Raw genomic sequence first — 16129 nt, forward strand, 5'->3', positions numbered from 1 at the left:
TAATCCAGAGATATTTTCCTTAGTTTTTCTAGTGTTCAAAATCAAATTGCCTTATTCAAACTTATCTGATCAGAACTTGAAACAATAAAAAAAAACATCCAAATACTATTTTCTTTAACCTATTAAACTATAATTAAATATGATTATTTTTATATATATACGCTCAAATACACCTATATATTATCATTCATTGTATTAAAAATTTAATGGAAAAAATCTGGTAGCCAGCGCGAATAACATCCTAGACTTTTGGGATCCAAATCCAACAAGCATTTGTAGAAAGAGAGATTGGGATCAGCTGCAGCATATTGATATTTATCTGTCCTCATTTTTCGAATAATTAACGGTGAAGATTCGATCCCCCACAAGCTGTAGACCATAGCTGTTCTGTGTGATTCTCTTTTACACATCATCTATGGCGGATTGATGATTAGTTCAAACTCCTAAGGTACAAGGCTTATCAAATCATCTCACGACATCCTTCGCTTTGGTTTTTTTCCTTCTTTCCTCTCCTGCAAGCACTTCTATACTCGAATTCCAGTTCTCGTCTCCTGTTGTCGCGTACGGAAACCCTTGGTTTCTACTTTTATTTTTTCATAAGTTTCTATAATTGATTGATTATGTTCTTCAGTTTTGAGTGAATTGTTCAGATTTTTTCTGCTTGGTTATATGAGAAGTTGTGTTTTTTTAGTGAAATTGATGTTGCTGTGATTCTTCCAGCTTGAATTGGTTGTTACTGGAGCGAATTTATGACGATTGAACCTATGAGGACCACATTTCTGATTAGTATTTGATGTTGTTATTGTTAATTGGGGAATCGTGTCTACTTGGACGACGAACATTGACTTAGTCAACCGATTAGAACGTGCTAGCGTTTTGTTTGAATCACAAGAAAAGTAGCTTCAGATTGCTCTTAGAAGTAAGCGAAAATATAGAGGGGAAATCCAGAAAGAGTTTATCAATGAGTTATGATTCCGTTAAAAATTGTGCTGTATGCCATGATTCATGAGAAATTATTAAGCAGAATATGCTTTGGAACTTACTAATGGCTTGTTTCAAGTAGGATTCTTAATAGACTTTCAAAGCACACTTTTTATGTATTATGGTCCACGGGCATCATTTTCTTCCTTAGAGGCTTAGATTAGTTGTAAATTGTTGCTTTTAATCCTTTTAGTGTTATATTAATGAATTTAAGCTGTTGACTGCATGTTCTAATTTAGTTTCATGTTTTACCTCATATAACATGTTACAGCAATGATATACTTATTAGGTTACTAATCACCATCTTTGCATCTTCCCTTCATTTCTGGCAGATTTGCAGTTAACAAAAGTCATCATTACCAGTGAGTTAACATACACACGAAAGTCGTCATTTGTAAGTGGTTGTATATCATTTGATGCCTGAAGCACTTTGAAGGTTGTTCTGATGAAGTAACTGGATTTGTGAAGTTATATACTGATAGAACAGCCATGTTGCCTTGTTGGAAGGAATTTAACTTTAAGTTGACTCACACCTCTATGTCTTTAGAGCTTATGTTAAATATGGCTTTACTTTTATAATAATCTAGAAGACATGGAAGATCCAAAAAAGAAGTTCCCTCTCGATGCAAAGGATTACAAGCTATATGAAGAAATTGGTGAAGGAGTCAGTGCATCCGTGTACAGAGCTCTCTGTGTTCCTCTAAATGAGACGGTTGCAATCAAGGTTCTTGATTTGGAGAAGTGTAATAATGACCTGGTATGTTAGTTTCTCTCTCTGTGTCTTTCGTTTCACCATTTGGTCATGTTTTATGTATTACATGCACAAACACATATATGTTGATGTATCTATACATGTATATACTTTCTAGATGAGGGTTATCCACACATGCATATACATTTAGGGTTAAAAGCTAAAGAAACTCCAATTCTTCTATCCAAGTTAGTTATGATAGAGGCGTGATTATCTTTTAAGACAAAATGTAATATTATCTTTGGTTATTAGTCCAAAAGTTTTTTGGACTACCTAGAATTTGATTAATACACATCGATGTGAGGATAAGCTCATGTTTCACTTGGTTATGTACCAAATTGCTAGTAGAGAACACCCATTAAAACCTCACACATGGAACATGTTCACACATGGAATAATAAGCCAATATTTCATATTACTTCTGTTTTTAGCAAAAAGCAGAAAATAATAATGCATCACTATTGAGAAAGCCAAAAAAGTGAAAAACAAGAACATCAATAGGACAATGGATAACATAAAAAAGCATAAAACCTTATGTTCTCTACTTTAAAAACTCCAAACCACTATGTAGGACTACAATCTACAAAATTTAAAACCAAACAAACATAAACACGAATATATGTTCGAAACTCAAGAACTAAGAATTAAAGATGCACCAAGAGATCACGTATAAAGAACAACACAACAACACAACAACAAGAGATCATGCAATACAACATAAAACAGATATAAGGGCTATAAAGCATAAAGCAAAAGATTACAGACAATGAAATGAAACCTTCATACCACCCCTTGATTACTAAAATAGGTTGCCATGATAACTTGGGTTATGGATAAGAAGCTTAGAATTAGTGGTAATTAGTGCATTTGTTGTTAAATTTAATATTTTAATATTTTAATGTATTATTCAATCAATCTAATTAGGATGGTATTCGTCGGGAAGTACAAACCATGAGTTTGATTGAGCATCCAAATTTACTACGTGCATATTGCTCTTTCACAACTGGCCAAAGCCTTTGGGTTGTTACACCATATATGGCTGCTGGATCTTGTCTTCACATAATAAAATCCTCTTATCAAGAAGGTTTTGAAGAGCCTGTTATAGCTACATTGCTGCGAGAGGTTCTTAAAGCTCTGGTTTATCTTCATAATCAAGGCCACATCCATAGAGATGTGAAGGTAATAATACTACACACCCTTATTTCTTATCACATGATTCAATTATTCTTTGATTTCTATCATTTATGAGTTTGATGTTTTTTAGGCAGGGAACATATTAGTTGATTTTAACGGGTCTGTGAAGTTAGCTGATTTTGGAGTATCTGCATGTATGTTTGATACTGGTGATAGGCAACGTTCAAGAAATACCTTTGTGGGAACTCCTTGTTGGTATGCTCTCTTTTTGACTTATTATATTGATATATTTCACTGGTTGTTTATAATAAATTATAAATGTATTGGAAGCATCATCGATTTTATAAATTATTTGACCATGTCTTTGAAATGTTTTCCTAGGATGGCACCTGAAGTTATGCAGCAATTGCATGGATATGACTTCAAGTAAGTGATGATTTATTTGTTCATGACTATTCTATATAGAGAAAATTTCAAAAATGGTCCCTGAGTGTCGCTGTTTTTTTCAGTTTGGTCCGAAAAAGTTTTCTCTTGCAATTTTTGTCCTTATTTGAGGTTTTTGTGACGTTTTGCTCATTACTTTGAAGTATCATAGTCCATGTTCCATGTAAAATGACTATATTTCACAAGTTTTTACTATTTTATTTTATATTTGCTAGAGAAAACTTTTTAGGAACGTTCTTGTAATTTACTTTTTTATATATTTCTATTTTTATGTCGTGTCTGAACTAAAGAATTGTGTTGTGCATCAACAGAGCAGACATCTGGTCATTTGGAATCACAGCACTTGAACTTGCTCATGGGCATGCACCATTCTCCAAGTATCCACCAATGAAGGTAATTCTTTTGTTAAAATGATTTTTTAATGCGTTTGTTAAAATTACCCTTGTACCCTTATACGCTTATGTCTTCATTTTTTGCAGGTTTTGCTTATGACTCTGCAAAACGCACCACCAGGTCTTGACTATGAAAGGGATAAAAAATTCTCAAAGGTTTGTTTCATCTTTTACAAGATCTCAAATGTTCTAGAATGTTGTGCTAACTTGCAGCAGCTTTGCAGTCTTTTAAAGAAATGGTTGCTGCTTGCTTAGTGAAAGACCCAAAAAAACGCCCCTCATCAGAGAAGCTTTTGAAGCACCCTTTCTTTAAGAATGCACGAACAATTGACTATTTGGAAAATACTATTCTTAATGGTCTTTTCCCATTAGGAGATCGTTTCAGGATGCTAAAGGTATTATGCTAATAGACCTCTATACGATGATATGATTATATTTTTTTAGGAATAATTACAAAAATGAAGATAATGGTATGATCCATTTAAACAAATTCACCATCTTTTTGAAACTTCAAAACAAAATGACCATCAATTTCACAATATGGATTTTGTGAAATCGTTTTTTGAAAGGTTTCCACCACAAACACCTTTAAAAAATTTGTGATTTTTTTATTCCTTCAAAATGACACAATTTTGCGAAATCACATCGTCATTTCACAAAATAAGATGTATTTTTTGATTTTTTTAAAAGGTTTTTTGTGATGTGAATGTTCATAAAGCAATTTTGCAATACACAAAATCTATATTGGAAATAGATGGTTATTTGTTATAAGAGTAAAAAGATGGTTACCTTGTTAAATGGACCCCACAATTTTGGTCATTTTTGAACTCCTTTTTGTTGTTTCAGGCAAAGGAAGCAGAACTTCTTATGCAGAACAAGGAATTATTTGGGGAAAGGGAGCATTTATCACAGGTGGAATTTCCATCAAATTATATAATATTTTCATAATAAATTGTTCTCTCTGTGTCTGTGATGCTAAAATCTTTTTCATATGCAGCAAGAGTATATTCGTGGAATTAGTGCTTGGAATTTCAATCTTGAGGACTTGAAGAATCAAGCTGCCCTTGTATGTTTTTTTTTGCTCATGTCATTGGAATTAATGAGAAAAAAAAATATCTGGTGTTGCATATTTTCAACTTTCCTTTTTTAATGACAGATCCAGGATTATGATGAAATATCAAATACAGAACATCTGAATGAAAATCCAAAGCAAGAAAATGGGCTCAATGATGTTGGGTTGCCAACAGAGAGACCTTCCCCTGAGATCTCTGATCATTCAGATACTGGATCTCACCATGAGGTATTATAGTTCATAGTAAAACTTGTAGGGTAAATTTTAAGAAATAGCAACACATTTATGCACTTTTATATCCATAATAGGCAACTTACTTACATTTGTTTATGCATAATAGTAAGCTACTTACATCTTTTTAACAAATAAAAAAAGTATATTGCTCATATACATTGGTTTTATTGGTAAAAAAGCCAATATAGGTAAAAAGAGTAAATAATGTCTGCTGCTATTTCTTGAAAATTGTCCAAATAAATGTGTAGTAACATCAAACTTTATCGTTGCAGGATGCAATCGATGAAATTCCTGATTTGGAGACTTCACTTGCAGCATTTCCTATAAAGCCTCTTCAAGCACTCAAGTAAGATCATGTTTTTTAAAGTTGATTATAATTTAGAGTAAACAATAAATGGGACAATGGATATAAATCGAATAAAAAGCATGATTTAGAGTTTTTTTTTTACATGTATTGATTGTAATTTATACAGGGGATGTTTTGATGTCTGTGAAGATGATGCGGGTGATGAAAACTTAACAGATAATGAACAACAAAGTGACATGAAGCCATTAATAAAATCTGAAGAACAGGAAGCTGAAAGCAATGACACTGATAATTTTGGACAAATAAAATCCTTACCTCGACCTACTATTGATGGGCCAAGAAGATATTTGAGTGGTTCACTGCTTCCAGATAATAATAATAATAATAATAATAATAATAATAATAATAATAATCATTTTTCTCGTAAAAAGTTGGTTGCCGATTTTGACAGGTAGTTATGGATTGTTTATTTATTTATTGATTTTTATTGTATGAATTTGTGTTTGACTTTGACTTTGATTGGTCATTATGAAGGGATCATCTGCAATCAAGATTCCAAGTACAACGCAATCATAGTGGTCCACTGCAGTGTCGTCAAAAACATAAAGGGAATAATAATAATTCTACATCTGGTAAGGCATCTTTGACCAACCTGTTAAAGTCAACCTTTTGTGGTAAATGTCTTTTTTAACCTTGGTATTATTATTATGTAATGTAGGTGAGGATGTTTCAGAAGGAGCTGTGGTCCAGCGTAAGGGACGGTTTAAAGTCTTATCTGCAGATCATAATCCAAAGGTACACATTTTATAAATTATTATTTCCATTCTACTTTCTACATAAAGTCTTATCTTTTACACATAGTATGTACGTTGCTATAAATACTCGATGCTTATCTTTTCATTTTGTTTTCAGAATCCTGTTTCTAGTGGTAATAGTAGTACCAATTCTCCAATATCAATCACATCAGCTGCTTCTGTTCTTCCATATTTGCAAACCATTCTTCAGCATAATGCTATGCAAAGAGTACGTGTCTCATACTCTTAAATCTTAAACTTTATAGTATAACTTTAAATTCCCTCTCTCTGATTGGCTACAAAATTTGCTCTCTCATTTCATACTTTTGTTTATATTGTCCAGGAAGAACTACTTAAATTAATCAAGTTTGCAGACCAATTCCATGGTACTTCATCATTTTTTTTTTTTTGACTTTTTTCATGTGATTAAATTGTGATTTTTATGTTTTGTGTGAATTTCCTTATGCAGGCAATGCTTATGAGGGGTCAGGAACCAATGGATTTTCACAAGTAATGGATCCTTTTTTTTTTCCCTTCTAATTAATACATTAAAGATGATTAAAAAAACTAGAAAATTAAATAGACATCTGTTTTCCTTTATATGTAGATGCATGTAAATTCTCCAAGGGAAAGAGAACTGCAGGCTCAGGTTATTGAGTTACAACAAAGGTATATATATAAGATAATATAATACAATTGTGTTTTCAAGTTGCATAATTTATAATAAAAATTGCATATATTTATATAAAATAAAATATTTCATGATTTTCAGCATTGGCAGTCTGGTCGAGCAATTACGAATACTGAAAACGAGAAATGCAAAGGTTTGTCTTAATCTTCATCTCTTTATATACATGTTATTTCATAAGCTAAATATGATTACAGAAACTATTGTTATAATAAGAGTAAGTTACAGAAATGGTCCCTGTGGTTTAGTGAAAATAGCAGGTACACTCCTATTTTGTTTTTTCTTGCATGGACAGTCCTCATAGTTTCATTTTGTTATAGTTTTGGTCCTTCCAACTAACACCATTAGAACTTGGCCGGGAAATCTGTGTAAAATGACTTATTTACCCCTGTTGGGTCTTATTCTTGTGTACAACACACCTTTGGATAGTACTTTTTTTAACACAATGTTGTTCTGTAAAAAAACAATTACTTTGTTATCCATTTACGAAAATAACCCTTTATAGTATTACTAGTAATAATAATAATAAATAAAGAGTCCCATGACATGGTCATATTTAAAAAAGCTATTTTGGTCATTGTGATATATTTTTTTTACTTGTTTGGTCCAAGGACAAAATGGTCATAACTAAAAAGCCAACAGCTGAGTTGTTAGATTTAGTGAGAAGGCTGCAAGGAAATAAAACCTTGAGGACTGACTGTCTATGCGAGAAAAAAATCAAAATTGGTCTGAATCTACTATTTTCACAAAACCACAGGGACCATTTCGGTAATTTACTCTTAAAATAACGATCCAATTGTTTCAAATAAAAACCTTTTAGGATGTTGTATACATCAGAATACACTCAAGTCTACTTTTAAACCAGTCTATCCTTTTGACCTGTTTTCTTTTTAGCTAATTTTGTTCAACATCCATCAGTTCGATTTGTTTTTAATAAAATATTTAATCCAAATCGACCCATTTTTACATACATAGGTTCAAATTGTCTTAGTAAACAATCATAATCCCAATCGTGCACCTTTTGGCTTTTGCAGTTGGAAAGAAGTATTAGCAGTTTAACAGAAAAAGATAGCATCCAAGAATGATATACGAGATAGCACATGCTTTATATATATATATATATATATATATATATATATATATATATATATATCTTCTCATAATATTATGTTGTGGCGGCTAATTGTTGGTTTGTAAATTTTGCAAGTATTAAAGCATATATATGTTATATATTTGTTTGTGAATGAATACAAGGAGGAATGGGGGGCTTAAGGCTTTGAAGTTATGAGTTGCCATTCCTCTATATAGCATACGTACATAGCATCCATGTATATTCTATTAAATGCTGTAGTTTATGTCCTCAATATCAAAATTATTAATCTGGTATTTTAATTTTCTTTGGTCTTGTATAGGGCTGTGTAGAAAAACCGAGTCCTTTTGGAAAGATTTTGGTATAGTTAAAAACAAGATTTTAGGTTAGCTTTGGTTTTTGTTATATACAAAAAAAGCCGCACGGAAAATCCAAATAAATATTGTTTTATGTATAATTTTTAGGGATAATGTAAGTGAAGCCTTATGATCTTAAGTCTTTTAGTCTAGAAGGTCCTTTTATTATTATTATTATTATTTTAATAGGGGGTAATCAAAGGAAGGATTTCATTACATCAAATGGGTAATTTTCTTAGCAGGACGGAAGGGCACACGGGATCTGTAGTACTCGATTAACTTGAAGTAGCTTGGACTAAGGTGCTGTTTGTTTTTTTGAAGTCAAAATGTCTGCAGTTTGCAGACCATATCTGCAAGCCTCTGCAGCAGAAGAGGTGGACCAAACGTTTGCAGTTTGCAATAAGAAGACTGTTTGTTTTTTAATGTCTGTAGACTGTTGAAATAAACTGAATCTTAAATAAAATGATTTTACAAAACTTAAAATGATTTTTCAACACTAAAATTTTAATAATAATAATCATACAACACTGAAAATAAAATTCATGCAACTAAATTAGTCATATAATAAAAAAAATTTGGTTTTACAATAACAATTTCACTTAAAGCAATTCAATCTATATTGTGCATCAACTGCTCAGCAATTTCATCCCGTAACCGAGTCATATATTCACGGTCTGCTGCAGTATCATGTGTTGGAATCCCGTCTTCATCATCATCAACAACCACATTGTTATTTTGAAACGAGACATTGGGTTCATCGTATCGTGCGAAATACTTATCACTCAGTCCTTCTCTCCTTATAAAATTATGAAGCGCGAAACATGCCATGACAATGTTTTTTTGTGTAACAAACGGGAATGGTGCCATCCTCTTCAATATAGGGAAGCGTGCTTTCAAAACACCAAAAGCACGCTCAATGACATTCCGAAGTTTTGCATGTCCATGGTTAAATTTTTCTTTATTGGTCAATGCACGTCTTTGACGAAAATCTCCAAGCCAATACCTCACATTACGATAAAGGGCCATAAATCCTCGAGTGTGTGCATATGCAACATCACAAAGATAATATTTGTCTGTAAAAAATGCAAAACACTAATCAAATTTCAAACTAAGATAAAAATATTTAAATAAACAAAAACTTACCTGGTGGTGGAAACGGGAATGATGCTTGTGGATCGGCTACTGCTTCTGATAATATTCTAGAGTCATGTGCTACCCCTTCCCACCCGGCCACATCAAATGTAAAAATCATATTGAAGTCACAAATTGCTAATACGTTTTGGTAGCAATCTCCTTTTCCCCTACTTCTATATAAGTCTTGTTTCTTAGCAGGGACAACAACATGTATCAAAGTGCCATCAAGTGCACCAACCGCCCCTTTGAAAACCCGTCATAGCCTCCTATTATGCCATGGAATGTTTGGATTTGGATTAAAAGAAGTTGGTACTATAACGTCTTGTGCGAAAAGCATCATTTTTTCCAACACTTCATAAAAAAATTTATGAATTGTTTGCTTTGAGTGTTGAAATCTCCGCTTGATAATCACGTAACGTTGATTATGACCGATCATCATCAAAAACATAGCAATCTTTTCCTCAACCGAAACATGTTTGCTGTCCTTTAATAAGTAATAATAAGTAATTTGCTCTAAAATAAGCACATAGTCGTACAAAAGAGTCATGAGACATGCGTAGTACTTCAACACATTGTAAACGATTACGATGCAATAACTCTAATGTGTATTCATGTCTCGTCATTTCCAAATCTTATCCCACAATTGTTTCACACCCCTCTTCCAAAAATAACGGATGTACAGGTACATAAGAATTACGAGAAATATCTTTTGATCGTGATCCATTATGAACCTAAAATCAACAAAGTAAAACTTTAAAAAACATTACATTAATCATATTTCAAGTAGCAAAAAAACATTACATAAACTATATTTCAAGTAGCAAAATAACACTACATTAACCATATTCAAAGTAGCAAAATAACAAAAAATAGTTCCAACAAAGGCAAAAAGACCTAACAAAATAGTTCCAACAAAGGCAAAAAGACCAAACAAATAGTTTCAACACAAGAAAAATCATCGGACAATCTTTCCGTCCTTCAAAACTCCTAAACTTGTACCCGTCATCTCAAGCCATCCTCGTAATATCTCGGGAACATCGGGCAAATGCATCCACATCTATCTCATGTTCATGGTCCCTCCAAAAATATGATATGCAACAAAGCGTAAGGGATTTGTAGGGCCTAACTGAAGCACCTCTAACATCTCTAAACATTGAGGAATTGTATACCCTTTAGTCAAACTTTATAGAGCTTTTTTCATTTCAAATGCTAAATTGTCAGCAGTAATAGAAGTTCCATCAGGTGAAGAAGCAGACATTGAGGCACTAGGAGCTATAGGAGTTGAGGGTTTAGCCCTTTTTTGGGGTTACAGGATGGTGAAGCAGTATATGGTGAAGCAGCAGAAAGTGGTGGCTCATTGTAACACCCGTGACTTGAGGTTATAATAATTATTTAATATCTTTGTAATTAATTGTTGGGCTATGAGTTAAATAACGAATTATTGAGTTGGGCCGTTAGCAAGTGGACCGTCATGATTGGGCTACCCGAAGACGTACGCTGGGCGTAAGCTTGGCGTACATGGGGAGTAGTGCAGCTATGGATGCGGGGAGTCATGCACGTACGCACAACGTACCAAGGAGTACGCACAGCGTACACGAGCATACTCAAAACCCTAATTTTTAGGGTTTAAGCCATATAAATACAACATTATGTCCCAAACCCTAGCCTCCTTACTAGCCACCTCGATTCAGAAAACCCTAGAAACCTCTCATTCTTCATCCTTGTGTGTTTTTGGCCTTGTGAAGCTCATTTTGGAGATTTGAAGCTTGGAAGGAGAAAGAAGAAGTTGAAGAAGAAGAAGAACTTGAGTAGCTTGAGCTCAAGGATATGGGATAACACCACCATTTGGCGTTCATTTGAGGTAAAAAGCTCTCAACTTGCCTCATGAATGATTAGATCTATGTTAATGGTGTTTTGGACCTCTTTAGGTCCCAAGAGTGTATTTTTATGAGTCCAATCCGTTTCTAGGCTTAGGGTTGCCACCCTTAGTGCTATATGAGTCCCAAGAGCAGTAAAGTTTCAATCTTGAAGGTCCTTTTGTGACCATGCATGATTTCTAGTCATTTCCATGGAAGTTAGTTGCTATTTTCCAAGTTTGGGTCCATTTGGTGGGTTGCAAGCCACCAAGTAATCGACTTTATGAGTTAAGACATGTTAACGGACTCAGATCTATATTTTAGGCTTAAGGTCTTAAGGGATTAAGCACTTTTGAGGAATATGGCTTAACAGGGTAGTACGTTGGGCGTACAAGCCATGCAGCATGTACGCTTAGCGTACAGAGGAGTACGCCCTGCGTACTCGTTGATTTTGGGCTTCACGTCATTTGGGCCTCGGTTTGGGCCAATCTTTGGACTTCTTAGCTGTTGGGCCTTAGTGGGCCATTAAAAGTCAATTATTGGGCTAAGGACATGTTTGGGCTTAAGGGAAGGCCCATTTGAGAAGTTGGGACCAATTTAGAAAATTGGGCCATAAGTGGGCCATTAGTGGGTTTGAAAAGACTTTATGGAATTGGGCCCTTCATGTTAAGAATTTGGGCCTAGGTCATGGACCAAAGTAGATCAGGGGTAAAATGGTCATTTTGCCCTAAGAAGGATTATTGGATTTTGACTACGTGGTATTTGGTAATGATAGCTCGGGGAGTCGTGGGAGCAACCGTTAGAGATTCCTTACCGTGAGATTCTGCATTTAGCTCTGAGAGGTGAGTTTCCTCATGTAGGAACGGGTCGTGGCACCAATGTCGGCCCGTTTATGTATGTTAGTATGTTCCGGACTAAGGTCGATGTCGGGCAATGCCCGATGTAGGTTATTATGTTTCCGGATTCCGATCCGATGTCGGGCGGTGCCCGAGGAATGTTTGTATGCTTGATGTCTTCGTGATTCTTGCATGTGCTTGTTTTATATGTATCCGGACTTCGGTCCGATGCCGGGGAAAGATCGAGGAATGTTTGTATGCATCCAGATTTCGGTCCGATGTCGGGCGGGGCCCGAGGAATGTTTATATGTTTATGTTATGTGATTATTTATGTGTATTTGTTGATATGTTATATGTATACCGAGCTTTGCTCGATGCCGGGCGGGGCCCGATGTAGCGGGCAAGGCCCATGTTATGTTATTATGTGATTATGTGTATGGTATGTGGTAGATTGGGGAGACTCACTAAGCTTCGTGCTTACAGCTTTCAGTTTTGGTTTCAGGTACTTCCGGTAGCAAGGGGAAGAGCTTGGGATGACTGCAGTGCATACACCATGATTTTAGCCTGGGATGTTTTTACTCTGATATGTTTGACAGATGTTTATGATGTTTTGAGAAATAATGACTTATGATTTTCATGTGATGTTTTGATAACTATTGTTTTATTAATAATTAAAAACGAAATTTTTGGACCGTATTTTTGGGATGTTTCACTCATGATGGGAAGTGTCATCATCATCATCATTATCTATTGCAAGAAAAGGGGTGGCAGTAATCTGAAGTGGTGGAACATAACAAGAGGATGCTCCAGCTACTGATGATGATCAGGTTGAGTAACTCCTAAAATTACCAGTGGCATTATTTCCATTAAAAAGACGTGCACAAAGATCTGAAAAAGCCAGTGAAATTGTTCTCAATGAAGCAGCCTTCGGATGCCCCTAAACCCAAATGTAACAAAAAATAGTATAAAAATATTTGGCAACTTCAAATGTAAATGTTTAATATATATATATATATATATATATATATATATATATATATATATATATATATATTAATGTATATGTACATTCTTAAAATCATCCAACTCCTCGGCTGTTAAGTTAAAAGTGTTTGTTTGAGAATTGTATATATTACCAGTTTTGTTTTTTAAATATACCCTTACTGTGTATTTGGCTTTCAGATTGTCATATGCGTTTTTCATTTGTTTTTGACTCAACTCAACGCCAAATTTTTCCTTAAGAACTCTTCCAAGCCTTATCCATGAATCTTTCTACAAACTCAATCCTTTTATACCAACACTCTCTACTTCTTCAATACAAGTATCCAATAAGCATTTTAAATGCTCATTGGTCCATTGTTGTTTTTCTCCCATTTCTAATAACCAATATATCATAGACAAACAAGATTTCATAAGGTATTGTAGCATTCACAAATTGGCAAATATGATTTCATAAGGTATTGCATATCATACATATTCCAACAAAAAAACAATTAACAACTAACATCATTATTTCATATTTCCAAAACCAAATAACGATTTTCAGCACATTCAACAACAATTTTAAGCACATTCAACAACAATTTTTAAGCACATTCAACAACAATTTGAGACAATAAAGAATTTTTTAAGCAAAATCACAACATTCACATCATTATTTCATAATTCTAGGACAAAATAACGATTAGAGTTCTTGATGTTCTTGAAGTTCATGATAAGAAGATTCAAGTTGATTCTCATGAAGATGAATAAGTTTTTTGCTCATTTGGAGTTCAAACCGATGATATTTTGTGTTCTTGTGATTCGTTTGAAGGAATGATTCCTTATCGAAATCCATCAATCCAAGAAATTCATAAATATCAAACTAAAAAAGATTTGATTCAAACTTGCAAAGTTGAAGTTGTCAAGAATGAAGTTGTTCTTGAAGTCAAATCTTCAAGATGCAAAAAGATGAGAAAGAAAAAGAAGAAGAAGATCAAAAGTAAGAACAAGTTGGTTTATTCACAAAAACCTTCGAATGTTGTTGTGAAGCCAAAATCTATGAAGCAAATTCGGGTTCCAAAGCAACAATCATTAAATGTTGCAATGAATTTGAAGTCAAAACCCAAAATTGTTGATGGTTCTTATGAAGATGGTGTTAGATCGTTGAAGAACACGGAGAACGAGTTGTACAACATGCATCATGGGTGGTATAATATTCAATTTGGTGATTTTCTTGTTCCAACCAAAGAACCAATATCATCAAAGCTTGATTCATTCATTGCAAATGGAACTCAGATCATCAAAAAGGTATCTAAAATTCTCAAATGGATTCCAAAACATTCATGATTTCGATTAGTGCTTTGCGTTTTTCATTTTTGATCATCTTGACTCATTGGATCTAATCTGTTTCAACCCCATTGTTGATCAAATTTTTTTGTTTTGCTTAGATAAATCCAAAAATCAAAATCATATTCTCATATTTCTTTTCAATTTCGAAATCCAAAAAAAAAAAAATTGTTCGAAATTTTTATTGTTCATCATTGATTCACAATGAGCCCAATAATTCGAAATATTAATTGTTCATTGAGCCCATTTTGACAAAATCCAATACTATTCATTTATCTAGCCTAATTCGCTTATATTAAATCTGATACTCGACGTTATTAATTGAGATCCGATGAAGAACTGTCAACATAAAAGTCAAAATCAATAGAATCGAAACTTGATTTGAGTTGAGTTGGAATCGATTTTTACTTGGTTGATCGTTGATTGAAGGCAAGTCGAAAGCTATAGTGGAAATAATTTCGATTTTGACTGGTTCTTGAGTTCGATGTTTGAATATCGATTTTTGATTGTTGTTTGTTCGAAGTCGATAAGGATTTTTGGAGATGATGGATTCGAAAATGGAATTGATGTTTTAGGAAATGAAATTCGATTTAATGAATGAATTGAGTATTTGTATATGATATTCGATGATTATGATGAACGACCCAAGAACAGATACGACTGGTGAATAAAAAGACAAAAAGAAAAGTCAAAATCAATTCATATGCTAGAGTCAATTTCGATTTTGACTGGAGTCGTATTTGGTTTGAGTCGAGTATATCGATTTCGAAGGTATATGTGTTTTTAGTCAAGCGTTGATTTCGATGATGTTGCTGATTACTCCTTAGGATCGAATTTCTTGGAAACGATTGTATTGGGTTGAGATAGTCGAATTTGCTGCTATAAGGTCAATGTCAAAGTCGACTGGTTATAATCTTCATTCACGATCTGAATTTCGATTTGGGGTCAATCGATTGAAGTCTTAAAGTCGAATGGTTAAAAGCGTAGTTCGATATGTGGCTTGCAATTTTGTTGTATGATTTTCACAGTCCGCATCTGTAAAGCGAAGTGTGGAAGAACGGGTACGACTTGTATGTGGTGATTTTGATTTTTTATGATAGTTATTCGATTTGTAGAGAGCAATTTCGATCTATGGATGGCAAGTTCGATTCTATGGATTGTGAGTTCGATGTGTATAGTTCTCTTGGTTTCGCAATGAGTGGATTTGCTTTTTTGCCCGATGTCGAACATAATTTCAAAAGTAATGTTCGATGTGTGAATCGTGTGTACACTATGCAAAGGTCACTGTTCGCATCTGGGAAGCGAACCGGGGAAGGAAGAGAAATTTCAATTTGTATATTGATTTCAAAGGATTGATTTTGAAGGGTTGATTCCGACGGTTCGAAATGGGAGGCCCGCGATTCGAAATGTGTAGTTACTGAGTATCGATGTTGATAGTTGACTGGGACAAGAAGGTTTGATTTCGAAGGGTCGTTGTGGGTATCGACATGTGATGTTCGAATTGGTATGTGATAGTTGATTTCGAGGGTTGTTATCGAGCATTGCAGTCGATGGTAGCTACTTGGCATTGAACTCATATCCGACTGGTACAAGTGATTTGGGGAAGAAAACAAACTTGTTCAGTTTGCGCCCCAAGAACTTTTAAAAAGCGGCATAAATAGCCCATATTCGAAGTTGGAGTAAAAAAAAACTTGTGAAGTGTGAAAAAGTTTTGCATTGAATCCCTGAAGTT

The 16129-nt window shown here is 34.0% G+C and overlaps 1 protein-coding gene across 6 annotated transcripts; it reads left to right on the forward strand.

The window, feature by feature from the left end:
- The first annotated feature begins 202 nt into the window (after positions 1-202).
- LOC145109491 (uncharacterized) lies at positions 203-8726 on the forward strand. Of its 6 annotated transcripts, none has more exons than XM_079046666.1 (22): positions 203-561; positions 1314-1375; positions 1569-1738; positions 2657-2911; positions 2997-3121; positions 3248-3292; positions 3622-3703; positions 3790-3858; positions 3927-4097; positions 4549-4614; positions 4700-4768; positions 4859-5002; positions 5281-5354; positions 5482-5766; positions 5850-5947; positions 6034-6110; positions 6228-6338; positions 6453-6495; positions 6579-6619; positions 6717-6778; positions 6882-6933; positions 7832-8189. In XM_079046666.1, the coding sequence occupies exons 3-22, from the start codon at positions 1574-1576 to the stop codon at positions 7880-7882; spliced, it is 2085 nt and encodes a 694-aa protein (XP_078902792.1). In that variant the 5' UTR covers positions 203-561; positions 1314-1375; positions 1569-1573; the 3' UTR covers positions 7883-8189. The 6 variants fall into 6 exon arrangements, 5 of the variants coding, with proteins under 5 accessions (XP_078902792.1, XP_078902791.1, XP_078902793.1 ...); XM_079046665.1 differs by having other exon boundaries at positions 203-448; XM_079046667.1 differs by lacking the exon at positions 7832-8189 and adding an exon at positions 8486-8726 and having other exon boundaries at positions 203-448; positions 1314-1738.
- Positions 8727-16129: the final 7403 nt, after the last annotated feature.

This window comes from Lactuca virosa, chromosome 4, assembly GCF_052849685.1.
Source record: "Lactuca virosa cultivar CGN04683 chromosome 4, Lactuca_virosa_CGN04683_v6, whole genome shotgun sequence".
Lineage (NCBI taxonomy): Eukaryota > Viridiplantae > Streptophyta > Magnoliopsida > Asterales > Asteraceae > Lactuca > Lactuca virosa.